Source organism: Balaenoptera borealis, assembly GCF_965194805.1.
Source record: "Balaenoptera borealis genome assembly, chromosome: 9".
Classification (NCBI taxonomy): Eukaryota; Metazoa; Chordata; class Mammalia; order Artiodactyla; family Balaenopteridae; genus Balaenoptera; species Balaenoptera borealis.
Genome location: NC_138873.1, coordinates 146358 through 162448, shown reverse-complemented (window position 1 = coordinate 162448; position 16091 = coordinate 146358). Strand labels below are relative to the sequence as shown.

Sequence of the window (16091 nt, the reverse complement as noted above, 5' to 3'; positions counted from 1 at the left end):
TCAGTTCCGGAAATTTGTGTCAAAACTTGATGACCTGTGTTGCTCCAAAACTTAGACTTGGTCATAGCTCAGGCTTTCCCCAGGCGTTCTGGAGCGTTCTGCCTTGCTAGTGAGTAACAGGCTCCCCTGTCCAGCTTGGCCCTGGGTGTCGTGGAGATTTTCACACCAGGGACTGTGGGTGGTGGGAGAAAAGACCCTGCTCACCTCCACTGACGTCTCTTCTGCTGCCAGTGTGTGTGTGTGTGTGTACGTGTGTACGTGTGTATGTGCACATGCATGCGTCCCATGCCTGTATTTGGTCAGAGCTGGTTTTCCTGGGGCTGACGCTGGCACTCTCTCCCACGCAGGTGGACACCCTCTGTCTGGAGGATCTGCACGCCTTCATCGCACAGGCCCTGTGCCTCGAAGGAAAGACCACCATGGAGCTTGCAGACTTGCAGGTACTGACTGTCACACCTCTGAGGATGGCCCACCTGACCAAAGGGGTGGCACACTTGCCAGCCTTCTTTACATTTGGTTGGTGTTTTACAGGAACGTTCCCCATGACTTATGTATTTTGTAACTGGAAATTTTTACCTTCTGAACCCCTTGACCCATTTGGCCCACCTCCTACCCCACCTCTGGCAACCACCAATCTGTTCTCTATGTCTGTCAGTTTGTTTTTGTTTTTGTTTTTGTTTTTGTTTTGTTTTGTTTTGTTTTAAGATTCCACATAGAAGTGAAATCATATGTCATTTGTCTTCCTCTGATTGATTTCACTTACTTAGTGTCATGCCCTCAGTCTACGTTGTCACAAATGACGAGATTTCATTCTTTTTTACGGCTGAATAATATTCCATTGTGTGTGTGTGTATCACAGTTTCTTCATCCATTGCACTCATCGGTGGACACTTACGTTGTTTGCTTGTCTTGGCTGTTGTAAATAGTGCTGTAGTGAACATAGGGGTGCAAATCTCCTCGAGATAGTATTTTTATTTTTTTCTGATAAATACCCAGAAGTGGAATTGCTGGATCATATAGTAGTTCTGTTTTTAATTTTTAAGAGCCTCCATGCTGTTTTTCAGAGTGGCTGCACCAGTTTACATTCCCGCCAACGGTGCATAAAGGTTCCCTTTTCTCCACACCCTCTCCAACATTTGTTATTTCTTGTCTTTTTGATGATGGCCATTCTAACAGTTATGAGGTGATACCTCATTGTGGTTTTGATTTGCATTTCCCTGATGATTAGTGATATTGAGCACCTTTTCATATCCCTGTTGGCCATCTGTATGTGTTCTTTGGAAAAATGTCTATTCAGATCTTCTGCCCATTTTTTAATCAGATTGTTTTGTTTTTTTGCTGTTGAGTTGTATGAGTTATTTATATATTTTGAATATTAACCCCTTGTCAGATATATGATTTGCAAATAATTTATCCCATTCAGTAGGTTACCTTTTCATTTTGTTCATGGTTTCCTTTGCTGTGCAGAAGCTTTTTTTCCTTTTTTTTTCCCCTTCTTTTCTTTTCTTTTTTTTTTTTTAATTGAGGTATAGTTGATGTACAATAGTATATGTTACAGGTATACAATACAATGATTCACAATTTTAAAGGTTATACTCCATTTATAGTTTTTATAGTTATTATAAAATATTGATTTTATTCCCTGTGTTGTACAATATATCTGTGTAGCTTATTTATTTTATACATAGTAGTTTATATCTTTTAATCTGCAGAAACATTTTAGTTTACTGTATTCTCACTTGTTTATTTTTGCCTTTGCTGCCTGTGCTTTGGGTGTCAAATCCAAAAAAGTCATTGCCAAGACTGATGTCAAGGAGCTTACTGCCTATGTTTCTTTCTAGGAGTTTTATTGTTTCTGCTCTTATGTTCAAGTCGTTAATCCATTTTGAGTTGATCTTTGTGTATGGTGTAGATACAGTTTCATTGTTTTGTATGTTACTGTCCAGTTTTCCCAATATCACTTGTAGAGACTGTCCTTTCCCCATGGTATATCCTTGGCTCCTTTCTTGACCACTTATGTATGGATTTTTTTCTGGGCTCTCTATTCCGTTCTGTTGATCTTTGTGTCTGTTTTTGTGCCAGTACTATCTGTTTTGTTTACTGTAGCTTTGAGATACAGTCTGAAGTCAGGGATTGTTATGCCTCCAGCTTTGTTCTTCTTTCTCAAGATGGCTTTGGCTATTTGGGGTCTTTTGTTCCATACAAATTTTAGGATTGTCCTATTTCTGTGAAAAATGCCATTGGTATTTTGATTGGATTGCATGGAATCTAGATTGCCTTGGGTAGTATGGTCATTTTAACAATATTCATTCTTCCAATCCATGAGCATGGTATATCTTTCCATTTGTGTTATCTTTAATTTCTTTCGTTAGTGTGTTATAGTTTTTATTGTACAGGCCTTTCACGTCCTTGGTTAAATTTATTCCTAGGTATTTTATTCTTTTTGATGCAATTGTAAATGGGATTGTTTTCTTAATTTCTCTTTCTGATAGTTTGCTATTACTGTATAGAAATGCAACAGATTTCTATGTGTTGATTTTGTATCCTGCAACCTCACTGAATTCAATTAGTTGTAACAGTTTTTTGGTGGGGTCTTTAGCGTTTTCTACATATAATATCATGTGGTATTATATCACAAATGGTGACAGCTTGACTTCTTCCTTTCTGGTCTGGATGCCTTGTATTTCTTTTTCTGCCTAATTGCTCTAAGACTTCCAGGACTGTGTTGAATAAAAGCAGCCTTGTTCCTGACCTTAGAGGAAATGCTTTCAACCTTTTACTCTTGAGTATGAATAGCTGTTAGCTGTTCCTCTGTTTGCAAAATAAAATTTTAAAGAGTTAATGTTGAGGTATTAGTACTAATTCTTAATACAAGGCTGTAGCCGCAGCCACATGGCCTTCCTTCTGGTCTCCTCTCTTGCTGCCATCAGCCTGCCCGTCCCCTCAGCAGCTGCTTGGCCACTCGCACCAGAGCTGGGCCCTCACCTGCTATCCTCTTCCCTCCTAAGAAAACCAAACAGCCAGGCAGGGGGAGAAAGGAAGCTGGAGGTCATGCTGGATCCTGTTTTGTTGTTCAGGTGGGGAAACTTGAGGCCCTGTGGGCAGCAGAGCGATCTGGGGCCATGTCCCTGGCGAGCTCTGTGACCTGGAACATGTTCTCATGAATGTACAGCAGAACCTAACTTGCCTCTTTTGTAGAATAAAGGGGACTCCACACTGCTTGCTGCCAGGTCAGGGCGCAGGGCTGTGGGGTCTTTGTCAACACGGATGTGTGGTCCCACCCATCTGTTACTGGTAGAGCCAAGGTAGAATCAGGGCTCCTGACACCCAGCCTCTGTTCTTGCCTCTGCCCTTTTTTGTGAGAAATGCCCGTTCCTAGGAGGAGGGAGGCCTTCGGGAAGGGGCCCTGCAGGAGCACCGCGCTCGGACTGCCGCGTCCAGACACGCCAGGTGCGCGGCCGTCACTCCCCACCAGTTCCTCTGAGTCCCGTGACCGGCTGGCATGTGCTCTCCACACGTGACGCCAGAGCCACCGTGGGAAGTGTTTAACCCGCCGAGAGGTTTCGACTCGGCTCTGACTCTGAGGAGCCCCTGGTCCAGACCCCGGTCTCTACAGGAGCAAAGGGGCCACATGGCCACTGGGCCTGGCCTTCCTGCTCACCGTTGCTCATGGGGAATTTTTAAAATACTCTCTTAGTTTTTTACCCAGCATTATTTTTCTTGCCCCAGCGGCCCAAGTATAGCTTTTAAATGATATGCGTATTTACATGTTTATTAAAAATCCAGGTGATTAGACTATATTTGTAAAGATTATATCACATTTTTTATAAATATACTGTACACACATTCATTTACAGACATAGAAGTCTGCTATATATGAAATCAAAGCATACAGGAACCCTTAATCTGCAGTAATATAAAAAAAGAAAGAAGAAAAACAGTATTACTTGGCATTAAAAAAAAAAAAGACAGGCTTTGTAAAAAGCAGGGAAGGCAGTGACCAAGGACACTGGTCTCCTGGGTGCTGAGAGCGCGGTGGGGCCAGGCCGTCCGTCTGTCAGTCCGTCTCCAGTCGCTGCTCTGTCCTCTCTGAATGCGGGGTATGTACTTGCTAGTTTTCCTGTCAGCGTCATAACTGCCCACGTGTGCGTTCAGCCTACAGCTCTAGAGGACGGGGTCTGCTCACGTGGTCCTTTCATACTTGGTTTGTACAGCCCATGTGAACACACGTGCATGCGTATAGATAGAGATGCAGGTGCATGGCTAGCAGGGAGAGTCAGTTAAGTAATATTCTGAATTGTATAGCGAATAAGTAACTCGTGAAGTCCCCCGCCGTAAGCGACTTGAAAGGGGGAGGGTGGATTCTTAGATTCTTCTGTCTGTATCGTTTAAGACAGGGATGCCTCAGCCAGAGAGTCCTCACAGGTAAGGTGTCACATGTCATGATGTGTGTGTTCCTGTGGTCACTTGCCCCCGTCCTTTCCTGGCTGCTGCCCATCGGGCGGTGGTGGGAGGAGCCCTGGGCCTCAGCAACCCTGGCTCCTGCTGTGTCCTGTGAGCAGTACCTCTAACTTGGGCGCCCTGGGTGCCTGTCCAGGAATGTAAAAGGGGTGCACGTAGCTGCCTTGCTCACCCCCAGGGGTTTGTCAGACTTGGGCACGTGCCCAGAGTGTTGTGTAAAGTCCTCTATGAAGCTTACTGTCACTGAGCCAAGCGGAGCCCAGGCCTGGCGTCCCAGCCAGACTGCGTGCTCTCAGAGCCTCTTTGCTCCGCCCCAGGGTGCTCCGTGGTTTAAATTTGCTTTCACTCTCTTCTTTTGGAATGAGCCAAAGAGGCACTGGGGCTTTCTTTGCCTGTCAGTTCCTCTCCGCTGCATTGGGTCCCTGAAACCAACAAAACCATAAACCATCTCCTTCCAGGGGGAGGCCCTCAACTGCTGGAACATTCCAGGCTCACCTCTCCCACCCCTGGCGCTCGGGGAGACCTATCTGAGCCACCCCGAAGCCTAGCTTACAGGCTGGCACCTTTCCTGGCACTACCAGGGCTCCTTGGAAAGTTCTTGGTCATTTTTTTTTTTTTTAAGAATTTCACTTTTATTTATTTATTTATTTTTGGCTGTGTTGGGTCTTCGTTTCTGTGCGAGGGCTTTCTCTAGTTGCGGCAAGCGGGGGCCACTCTTCATCGCGGTGCGCGGGCCTCTCACTATCGCGGCCTCTGTTGTTGCGGAGCACAGGCTCCAGACGTGCAGGCTCAGTAGTTGTGGCTCACGGGCCTAGTTGCTCCGCAGCATGTGGAATCTTCCCAGACCAGGGCTCAAACCCGTGTCCCTTGCATTGGCAGGCAGATTCTCAACCACTGCACCACCAGGGAAGCCCTCTTGGTCATTTTTGATTGGGGAATTAAAAGGAAAAGAGCTAAGAGTTAGTGGAAAGGAAATTTCTGTTCTGAAATTCGAGCTGTACCACATTAGCAAGGGGTCTGCTGTGAGCATAGCATCTCATCGCCCCGGTGAGGGTGTTTCAAGATTTACCGGACACGTGACGATCGGGGCTGGTCCACGGCTGGGTCCTCTCTGCCTCCTGTCGGGTGCTGGGCGAAGGTCCAGCGCTCAGCACATTTCGTATTGAAGGCAGTGCTGTGCCTTGGCGCTGAGTGCTCGGGGCCACAGGCAGTTCAGTCAGAGCCCTGCGTCTTGGGCTGAGCCACATCGAGAGGCCACAGCTCCTTTTCCACGTGGGTTCCCCAGCGTCGCGTCACCCCCCCCAGCAGCCATGCACCTCTCAAGTGGGGAGCAAACGCAGCGTGTGTGAAAAGCAGGTGTAGACGTCTTCGTCGAGAGATCTCTACGAAATATTGCCCTGGCTGATAAATCCTCACTTTCTAAATCACTTTAAGTCCCATAGGCAAAAATCAAAGTGCTTTGAGGACGTATTGAGATCACATTCTTACAGCACATCAAAATAGTATGCTTTGCTGATTAAATCACTGAAACAGCCACAGAAACACAGGACTGTGTAAAAGTACATTCAGAGATTTAGAAAAATGCTTTCATTGTTAGGCAGCTCAAAATCGGATGAATGAGTGAATAGTAGAAATAGAATCTATTGAAAGTTTTAGTAGGCTTTTTAAAGTTGATATGTAAACATAGGAGATGAGTGCTCCAGACAGATTAAATTAGATAAACAAGATGGCAAAGAAATGGGTAGGAAACCTGGTTTCCATATTTTCCTCATTTTTATTCTCTCTGGCATGCTTATGACTTTCAAATGCTTTTCCCAGGCAGAATATTGTTGAGTGACTTTGGGAGGGAAGAGAGGTTAGTGAGAGCGCTCAGGGTGCCTGGAACCCAGAGTCCAGAAGGCCCGGTGCCCAGCGGTGGCAGCAGTCCCAGTCTCACGTGTTTTGTATCACAGTACAGGTCCTGGTTACTTGGTCCAGAAGATGCGGTCTCTCCGGGTGAGCACGAGCGTTGTGAAGAGACCACAAGGTGGGCAGTGGGGAACGCGGCTGACGAGCCCTTGAGGGAACTGGCCGTGAGGGCTGGTCCCAGCTCCTCCCCGAGTCCGTCTGCAGTGCTCAGACAGGTTCTCCGGGCGAGAGGAGCCCGGGGAGAATGGCTGTGCCCCTGGGAGGGGGCTGGGGGCCCTTGTTAAGTGAAGACGTGTGGGTGTGAGGGCAGCAACGGAGCAGGTGGGACGCCTCCTTGAGAGTCGGGAGAGATCTTGGCCTGCCCTCCGGGCCCGTAACGGTTCAGAAGGGTCGATCTCTTCCCCACCAGACACCCAGGGTGTGCACTCGGGCAGGAGAGAGCAAGGGAGGGCCAAACCCAGCCCGCCGCCCCTCCCGCCCCACGCCCGCCCCCGACACAGCCACGCTCAGTCTCTCACACGTTGTCTGCGGACGCGTTCACATCACAGCTGCAAAACCGGGTGGTTGCGATAGATGCTCTCTGCCCTTCCCAGACAGCTGGCCAGCAGCCCTCGGCGTGAACCTGAGAGCTGGTTGGTGGGCACGGACGCTCAGGGTCAGAGGGGGGTCCGTGTGTGCATGCCTGGCTGCCCAACTTTAGAATCTGAGCTGTTCACATTTGGGTTGTCGTCCCTCTCCTGTTTTTGTCTTGAATCATAAGCAGATGTTACAACTTCTTACTGCTTCTTACTACATTCAGGTATTAAGACTTCACCCCTCTGGCTTTGAAACTGTCTCTAGCTTCTGTTCTCCCCTTTCCAGGCCACTCATACCCCAGGGTAGATTAAAGATTTTGACGCTCAGAATCTGCACTTTTCCAAGTAGGCTGGCCTTCCAGGCCCTCTGATTCTGTCTGCCCTGGTGCCTGTCTTGCAGACCAGCCCCCATGAAGCAGGCCCTCCACAGACCCCAGCTTTCCATGCCCACCAAGACCCAGCGCTCACTACCAAGGTGACTTCTTTCCTTCTGCAAATACCTGTAGTTACCCCTGGTTACCTGTACTTGCTAATAACACATAAATACCTGTAGTTACCCCTGGTTACCTGTACTTGCTAATAACACATAAATACCTGTAGTTACTCCTGGTTACCTGTACTTGCTAATAACACATAAATACCTGTAGTTACTCCTGGTTACCTGTTTGGGGCAATTACACAGGTGCTGTGTGATCCCGTTTCCAGTGTTGCAGGATCTACTTCAGAACCATGTTCTTCCTTTTCTCAGCGAGGGTCTCTTGCTGTAACGCTGCTCTTGGATACATGTCCCCTTTCTCATGTCATTCAGACTGTTCTTAAACTCCTTGGCTTGTGGCTTCTTCAGGAGTGGGGACTCCGCTTTATGCATCTTTGTGTATTCTCTGGTACCTATGCTTCTGAGTAACTTAGCAGGTACTCAGCTAGTATTTGTTCAAATGAATTGAAATACATCCTTCCTGGGGCAGAGTAAGGGGCAGGCCGAGTGTTTATAACTTCCATGGAGCCCCCTTGTGTGTCGTATGCACTCAAATAATTGTCCATTTGCTTAATGTTTGTATAAACCGCTGTGGTGTTGGTAGATGTCCTTTTTATCTTCACGAATAAGAGCCTTTCACATAAAATGTGTTTTTCTACAGCAGAAACGGACCTCAGATGTAATGTCAGTTTCACCTTTCTGTTTCTACAGCAATGTGATTTCTTTTACAAACCCCATCCCGTTGGTTGTGGTATGTATCCCGCGGTTGAGCAGGTGGGCACCCCCGAGACACTGTGCCCACTCGCTCTACCAGTGGGGGCCGGGCTCCCCCGCCCCGCTGCCCCCGAGCCTGCTCACCTCCCACGCCAGCTGGGCAGCAAAGCTCAGACACCTTGCACAGGGCTTCTTCCCCAGAGCCCACCTACCAGAGGCGGAGCTCGCTGGCTGCCTGGCGGTCCCCCTGCGGGCCCTGAGCTCCACGCACCCGAGGCCCCTCCCCTTCCTGCCCCGCGCCTGCCGCTTCCTCGTGCCCAGGCTCTTCACACCTGGGCACCTCGGAGGTCTTTCAGGTTCTCCGGGGGTGAGGCTTTTGAAAGCCAGAGGTCGGAACTTGGCAGTTTTACCCTTTCCTGTCCCCATGTATTGATGGCACAAAGTCTTAGGTGACTGAAGGCCTCAAGGAAGAATGGGAAGAAGGGTGGAATTATGGTTAGAATTACCTTACTACATTTTTTGTAAACATTAGCCTTTTACCATTCTTTCAGTCCTGGACCCTGTCTGCGGCTTTGTACTTGTAAACATAATGGCAGACCTCATGGTGGTCGTGGACCCTGGAGCGCCTTCCTTCTGACTGGATCGCTCAAGGCTGCAAGAGCTGCCTGAGAGGAGGTGGCGGGGCGGGGGAGGTGAGTCCAGCTTGGACGCCATAGGACGTCTGCATGTGTGCAGGTGGCTCTGAGTCTGGAGAGGGGTCAGGACCGAGGAGGCGGTCTGGAGTGGACAGTGCGGGTGGTAACACTGTGGGAAAAGCAGGCTTCACCCTGCCAGCCGTACGTGGGCTGTGCTGCTCCCACGGGTGTTTCCTCTGTCACATAGTTTTTCGTGAAGGAAAACTTGACTTCAGACCAAGCTGCATGTTCTCTTCTTTCCTCTGTTCTTGGGTCCTTTCTGTGAGCCAGAAAGCACTCTAGTAGAAATTGTTTTTCCTGTTTGTTATCTGTGGTCATCCATTCTGAACCTTAGGTGGAGGTCAGGATGAAGTTGGAAGTTACATGTGTGTTCAGAGGCTGTCTCCTCATGCCCTGCACCTTCGGGGGCTGCAGATCAGAAAGTTACGGTTGGCAGGCCTATCAGTCCTGCCGGACCCAGCATGCCTGAGAAAGCCACTGACTTTGGCCGGGTGGAGATTTTGTTTCTATGTGTGGTGAGTGCAGAAAACCTGCAGTTGTTCCACTGGGTATTGTGGGTATTTTAGTGATGTTACAGGGTGCTGCAGCTGGCCCAATCCTATGACAGGCAGCCCTTGCCAGTTTCTCACTTACTTCATTTTACTCTCTTCCCCTTTTGTTCCTTGCAAGTGTCCATTTAACTTCTAGTGGTGCATCTCAACACAGTTTACTTTTGCCTGGATTAAAGATGTGGTGTAAAAACAACATTGGATAAGGAAGTGTACAGGAGAAGTGGAATTTTTATCTCGCTTGCTGAGGGCAGGAGCCGTGTAATGACTGCCCACGCAGGCCTCGATGTTCCCCTCGGGGCAGCACCTGTTGTCTCTCATGGTGACCCTGTGTTCGCCAGAACCCAGCCCTGCCCCTGTGCGTCCTGAGAAAGAAGAGGTTTCTGGATGCACTACTGCTGGGTGCCTTGTTAAATGGTACCCTGCCTCTGATTTCTTTTACCCTCTAAGGTAGGATCAGAAGATGGTAGGTTTCCCCACGCAGCCTTCACATGTCACTTATTTACATGTAAATCCAGCAGCTATTTTTAAAGTACCCACTGTGTGGACAGCCCTCCTGCAGTGACCCGCCTGACACGCTTGCCCCTGCTGTGTTCTCACAGGCTTATCTGTGTGTCAGACAGGTGCGGTCGCGTTAGCCTCCGCTTAAAGGTGAGTGGCTCTCCAGGGCCTCCCAGGTAGTGTCCGCGCCCGCCGTACAGACGCAGAGCCCTGCTCCTCCGGTTCCCGTCTTCTCCCCCCACGCACTCATCACGAGTCACGTGCTTGGCTCCCTGTCTCCTGCGTGTTCACACACCTGCCTGTTGGCTCGCGTCTCTCCCCGTCCTGGGGGTTTGAGCTGACTCTGGCACCTGGCGCGTGGTTGTGCGGTTGACGTGTAGGTGCCGGCCCCCGGCCCCCCGGCCCCCAGCCCCCGGCCTCCTGCCCCCCGGCCTTCGGCCCCCCGACCTCCTGCCCCCGGCCCCTGAGCAGCATCACGTCTCGTTTCACGGCAGGGGGGAGCACTGGACAGAGGTGGGAGGTTTGGAAGGTAAAGTTGGGGAAGCTGCTGGGCTACGGGGGAGCGTCAGTATTGGATTCGAGCCCTGTGCCAACCCTGTTGGAGGCGGAGAGTCTGGGGGTCGCAGTATGACTCGCTTAGGTGGGTGTCCCTGACAGCGTCCTTCAGCAAATAAAAGGTTTCTTTTGAGAATGAAAAGTATTAAGAGAAGGGACAGGTAAGTTACCCAGTGCAACATGAGAAGCCTCCAGGGGAGGATCTCAGCAGACGGTTGGCCCTGTTTTGGGTGGTCTCTGCCCTCAGAAACCATCTTTAACGAGCTCTCACGGAAGCCGCGGGACCCCTGTCTGACTCGGGAGGGCTGAGTGGCAGCCGGATGTTAGGAAAAGCCGGACCAGCCCCTCTGTTCCTCGTGCGCCTGCCCAGCAGGGTTCAGGCGGCCTCCTTGGGCTTGTGTTGTACAGTTGTGCCTGACTGTAGCCACAGAGAGCTTAGGGGCAGAACCTCCTGAGTCCAACCGGCCTTTCAGACCAGAGAAACTCAAAGTTTGCTTTTGTTTTGTTTTCTGGCGAGTGGTAACGAGTCTGCAGTGCTCTCCTCGCCGTGTCTGGATTTCCACCTAGTTTTAGGACAGTCGCTCTGGTGAAGCAATGCCTGAAACAGGGCATCAGCTGACTTGGGGGTTTTGGCCTCCATGTATACATAACTGCTAATACCTTAGCATATAAACACCACACAGTTGAGCTGTTTACTGTTAAATATTTACTGTGAGGCTTTGCAGCGTTAGAGCTGGTTTTTCTGGTCTCTGTGTCCCCATTAGACGCTCCATCGCCTCAGCAGGAAGCGCCCAGGGCTCAGCTCCCCCTTGTCTTCATTCCAAAGCGCCTTAAATCCTATTTCCAAAATACGGGCCACTTCTATGTATGACTCTTATTGGTAAGGCCATACCTTAGCCACGTGGAATTAGTCCATGCTCACCAGCGACTCTGAGTCCGGATTCAGGGTCAGCCTTCTGCCACACTGACTTGTTCCCTAAATTCCAATTCTTTGGGGAAGAAGAAGAGTTGCTGTGTGACTTTCTCTGTTGCTGGAAGATAACCTCAGAGCCTCAGATTTTGATTCTGCAGCCTGTGAAAATCTTCTGCTCTTTCAACACAACCAACAGTTTATTTTTGGAATACAGACTTGGTTTAACATTTGAAAACAGGTGTGATTCCCTTCGTTAGTACCACGCATGATGCAGAGAAAGTATTCGGTGGAATTCAGTACTTGTTTGTTTGTCGTAAAAAGTCTCAGCAGACCAGGACTGGAAGGGAACTTCCTTAATCCAATAAAGAGTATCTACAACAGAAGTCAGACCTGATGGTAAAACAGTGGAAGTTTTTCCACTCTGGTGGGAGTGAGTCAGGGGTGCCTTCTTTCACCGCTTCCCTTACACTGGAAGAAAAGAATAAAACTATCATTATCGACAGGTGGCGTGATTGTGTATATGGAAAATCCAGATCTACAGGGCAACCATTAGAATTACTAAGCAAATTTAACAGGGGCTGGTGCAGAGTCAACATATACTATCCAGGTATATTCTACAGAAGCAATAACAAGTGAAAATAACCCCCACGTTTTTTGTGTTTACACTAACATCAAAGAAGAAATATGAAATACTTAGGAAGAATCAACAGTTGGGCAAAGTCTCCACACTGGCAACCATAAAGCATTGCCGGCAGGATGCGCTCCTGGGCTGGAAAAAGGCTCACTGTTTGAAGAGGCCCGTTGTCCGCAGAGTGGTTTGCAGGCTCGGAGCATCCCCAGTGAGCCCCGCATATAGCGGCGTGCGACAGCACGGAGGGGCGGACGGCCTGGGGAAACCCCAGCAGCGCCAGCCCGGGGAGGCCGGGGACCGTGTGTGCGCTTCACTGCCGGAGCCGGTTCCGTCAGCCCGGGGAGGCCGGGGACCGTGTGTGCGCTTCGCTGCCGGAGCCGGTTCCGTCAGCCCGGGGAGGCCGGGGACCGTGTGTGCGCTTCACTGCCGGAGCCGGTTCCGTAAGCTCGCTGGCGAGCAGGCCCGTTCCTGCTTTGAGGAGTCGGTTAGCGCTACCTCTGGGGACAGTGGGTGTGACAGGCAGGGGCAGGGGGGCTTCTGTGGCCCTGGTGACATTTGCTTCGTGGCCCAGGTGTTGGTTGCCTGGTTTGTTTGAAAATTCAAATGGCGCACATAGGATCTGTGCTTTGCGGAGTCGTGTACTTCATTTAAAATTTACTTTAAAACAGACAGACAGGTGTCGAAGAGATGAACAGAAACTGACTCCATTAGGGGAAAATGTGCTTCATTCGAGAACTGCCCCCAATACTCAGAAAATACGCACCCTCTGCGTCAGTTCACCTGACCTTGAGCAGCCGTGGTGGGTGCACTGACCTGGGGTTGAGACCTGCCCTGACCCGTGCGGCCTGCAGTGCAGCCTCGGGGCTGGGCGCTTTGCGAAGAGGGGACGCGGGCGGTGGAGAGGGTCCAGCGCTGGGCAGGCGGGAAGGTGCCGACTGACACTGCCACTCGGGCCCCCGAGCACTTGAAGTAGGGTGGTGCCTCTGAGAAATGGAGCATTTGATCTTACTGCACTTAAATTCAAACCTCGCCCCGGGCCCCAGCTGCTGGTGTGGACAGTGCGGCTCTAGACAGACAGGACCCCGTGTGCGTGGGTGCACAGGGCAAGGGCTCGGCGATGGAGAACAGGGAGACGGTGGAAGGTGCTGACGACGGCGAGGGGCGGATGGCCTGGTGAGGGCGCGGGCAGGGAGACCTGAGGGTCACGACCACGCTTCTCTCAATAAGGGAGGTGAGACCTGACTTAGAAAGGGCATGAACATCTGTCCCTTTTCCTGGTTTACTTCAATTTTATAAACTATGTGAGATTCATAATGACATTTAAAATCGCTGCTGTTTACTTTGAGCAGCACAGATCCACCCGATGCTGACAGACTGAGTTGAACTTCCCTTTTTAACGAAACCCCGTGGACAGTTGCTGGCTGTCGGTTCACTGTGTGTGGTCAGCACAGGCCACAAATTCCAGAAACACGAGCGATTGAAGGTGAAGGGTGTCTCTGCAGGTTCTCACCAAGCGGAGCCCCTGCTGTGTCCAAGAACAGGAAGGAGGTTTGACAACAGAATAAATATTTTGTATGGGTGTGACCTTAATTTGTAAGAAGTAACAGACCATCAACCCTATGCAGTAATAAGCCATTTTATTCTTAAATGATAGACATTCATGTAAAACATATCTAATACTGTTCACAGAACTCAGTGTGATTTTTAAAAATGCAGTGACTCATCAGTGTCTAAAATGACCCTGTCTTGGCTTCTCTTCCTTTGCCTTTGCTTTTAAAGAAAGTTTCCCAGTAGGCCCGAGGCTGCGATCCTGTCACCTTCCTGGCAGGTCAGAACTTTGGCCTTTGCAGCTCCAAGGGTGTCTGTGTGCAGAGCAGGTCGCACCCCGAGGGCGCAGCGGCTCTGGTTCTCTGCACGAGTGGCGCCTCCTCACCTTCTCTGTGCGTCGTGTCTCCACAGCTCGACCACGTCGACCCCAGGGCCGTGCAGCTGGGTACCCTCCTGGTCCGCGGCCTCACCACCCTGGTGCTGGTCAACAGTGCCTGCGGCTTCCCCTGGAAGACGTCGGACTTCATGCCCTGGAATTTGTTCGACGGGAAGCTGTTTCATCAGAAGTACCTGCAGTCTGAGAAAGGGTACACAGCAGAGGCGCTTGTGGAACAAAACGTGAGTTCACAGTTTTCTTTATGTTTAGAAAAAGTAGGTTTGAAATCAGTTGCTCAAATGCATCATGAAAACTCAGAGTCCTTGGCTGGCGGTCAAAAGGGTCAGCGGCACTGTCTGTCCTCACGGTCACTGTACTTTAGGATCAGACCCCAGAAATCCACTCTGAGGAGCCGCAGGTCCCAGGCTTTGAAACTGACCCAGAAAACAGTGCGGCTGCTGGTGCCGGTGGCCTCCTCCGTTGTGGCTGTGCCTCAGGCCTCAGGGTCAGCGTTGCTGAAGCTTCTGCCAGAACCTGTGAGGAGGCAGGCGAGCAGCGTCCCACCCAGTCCTGCACATTTTAAATTTTCGAGTGCTTTCACTCCTTTCCCCTTTTTGAATTAAGAATGCACATTCCCTGCAGAGCTGCCTCCGCAGACATCAGACTAATTCGATAGGAGCGGTGATGATTTGTTACTTGAAAATATTCCCTGAAGGCTGACAGTTTAGTTGGGGTCATTGGCTGCTGTTCTCGCTTTGTAAGTACAACTGCTACACGGGTCCTGGAAGATTTCCAAGTCGGGCCTCGGCCAAGCTCATTTGGAACGTGTGTTAATACCCACGGGACCCTGTGATCAGCGAGAGCGGACTGGCCTGTGACAGGACAGCGCTCCACGCCTTCACATCAGATGGAAAACATTATTGACGTGTCGGCAGTGCCGCTTCACACACAGACACAATCCAGGGTGTCATAGGAATGTAAGTGTTCAGAATTTAGAAGCAGCCAAAATTCTGTACAGTCAACGAAAGCAGAGCACTGACAAAAATGTCCTGTAAGTGTGGCTTTAGTACCGAATCAGTGAAAGGTAGCAGTAGGCCAGGCTCATGGCCTGCACATCACCCATCACGGACCCCTCCCTCCTTTCCTTCCTAATGTCTTGACCAAGTACAAAATGATTACAGGTTCACACTCACTGCTTTAAAACAAGTTAGGGCAGACAGGATCGAATATGCAATAGTACAGATGAGGCTGGAAGGGAAGGTCACATGTCGATTCGTTGTCTGTGGCCTTGCTGTTTCCACTTACAGTCTTACAACCAGGAGGAGCTGAAGTGATAACACATTACCGGCATGGATGTTTTAGGTATGATGGTGTGTTAGGGCCATAGATGTCACAGTGGAACTTGAGGGCCCTTTTGGAAATGCCTGTATAACCTACAGAGGACAGAGAAGGTGTAGCTGCCACTGTCGCCTTTCCAGGGCACGCAGGAGAAGATCAGTTTCTAAGAGCGTCTTGCTGAGTTGCAGCATGGAAGGGAAACTGCAGCCATGCTCGCCCACGCCGCTGCAGCGTCCTTGGGCGCAGTATACCGTGTAGTTTCACTCACGTGGTCGCGTCTCCCGAGTGCCTGCCTGTGTCTGACGCTGCTCCGCCCCATCTGGTCTGTTTGCAGAGGTCCCGGCTCACCCGACTCCATGCCCTGAAGTCAGTCGTGTGCAAGGCCTGCATGAAGGAGGACAGACCCATCGTCAGCCGGCGGCACTGGCGTTCACACCACTCAGGTGGGCCCCAGCCTCTCGGTCCTTGGAGGGGCCCCACTGCCACGTGCAGCTGCAAGGAGAGGCTGCTAAAATTGGAAGAAGAAACAAAATTAAGATGATAGTGTGCTGCTGTGCGGTTTAAGTTCTGGTCCCCTTAGGAGGGAGTTTTCAGAGGGTTCATGTGCTGAGAGTTAAGGACACTCTGGGGCTGACAGATGTTTTCCTGTGTTTCAGTCTCATGATGATGATACCCTGCACGCTCGTGTGCCCTGTCCTCCCGGCACTTGACTCCCAGCACGGTCTCGGCCACGGTGGTCAGGCTCCCCTTGAACAGAATCCCCACCGCCACACGCGCTGCCTTTGCGTCGCAGCCCCCCGCCTCGAGCTTCCGTTTTTTCTCATTATACTTGATGCTTTTCTGTGTGTTGTTT

At 50.3% G+C, this 16091-nt stretch overlaps 1 protein-coding gene across 6 annotated transcripts in view; it reads left to right on the top strand.

The window, feature by feature from the left end:
* The window catches only part of FAM120B (family with sequence similarity 120 member B), an 84892-nt gene that overhangs the window by 39532 nt on the left and 29269 nt on the right, over window positions 1-16091 (top strand). For all 6 annotated transcript variants that reach the window (XM_082405373.1, XM_082405374.1, XM_082405372.1 and 3 more), the window contains 3 exons: window positions 348-440; window positions 13936-14142; window positions 15573-15681. In XM_082405373.1, the coding sequence (XP_082261499.1) occupies window positions 348-440; window positions 13936-14142; window positions 15573-15681 (409 nt within the window). The remainder of the gene's footprint in view (window positions 1-347; window positions 441-13935; window positions 14143-15572; window positions 15682-16091) is intronic.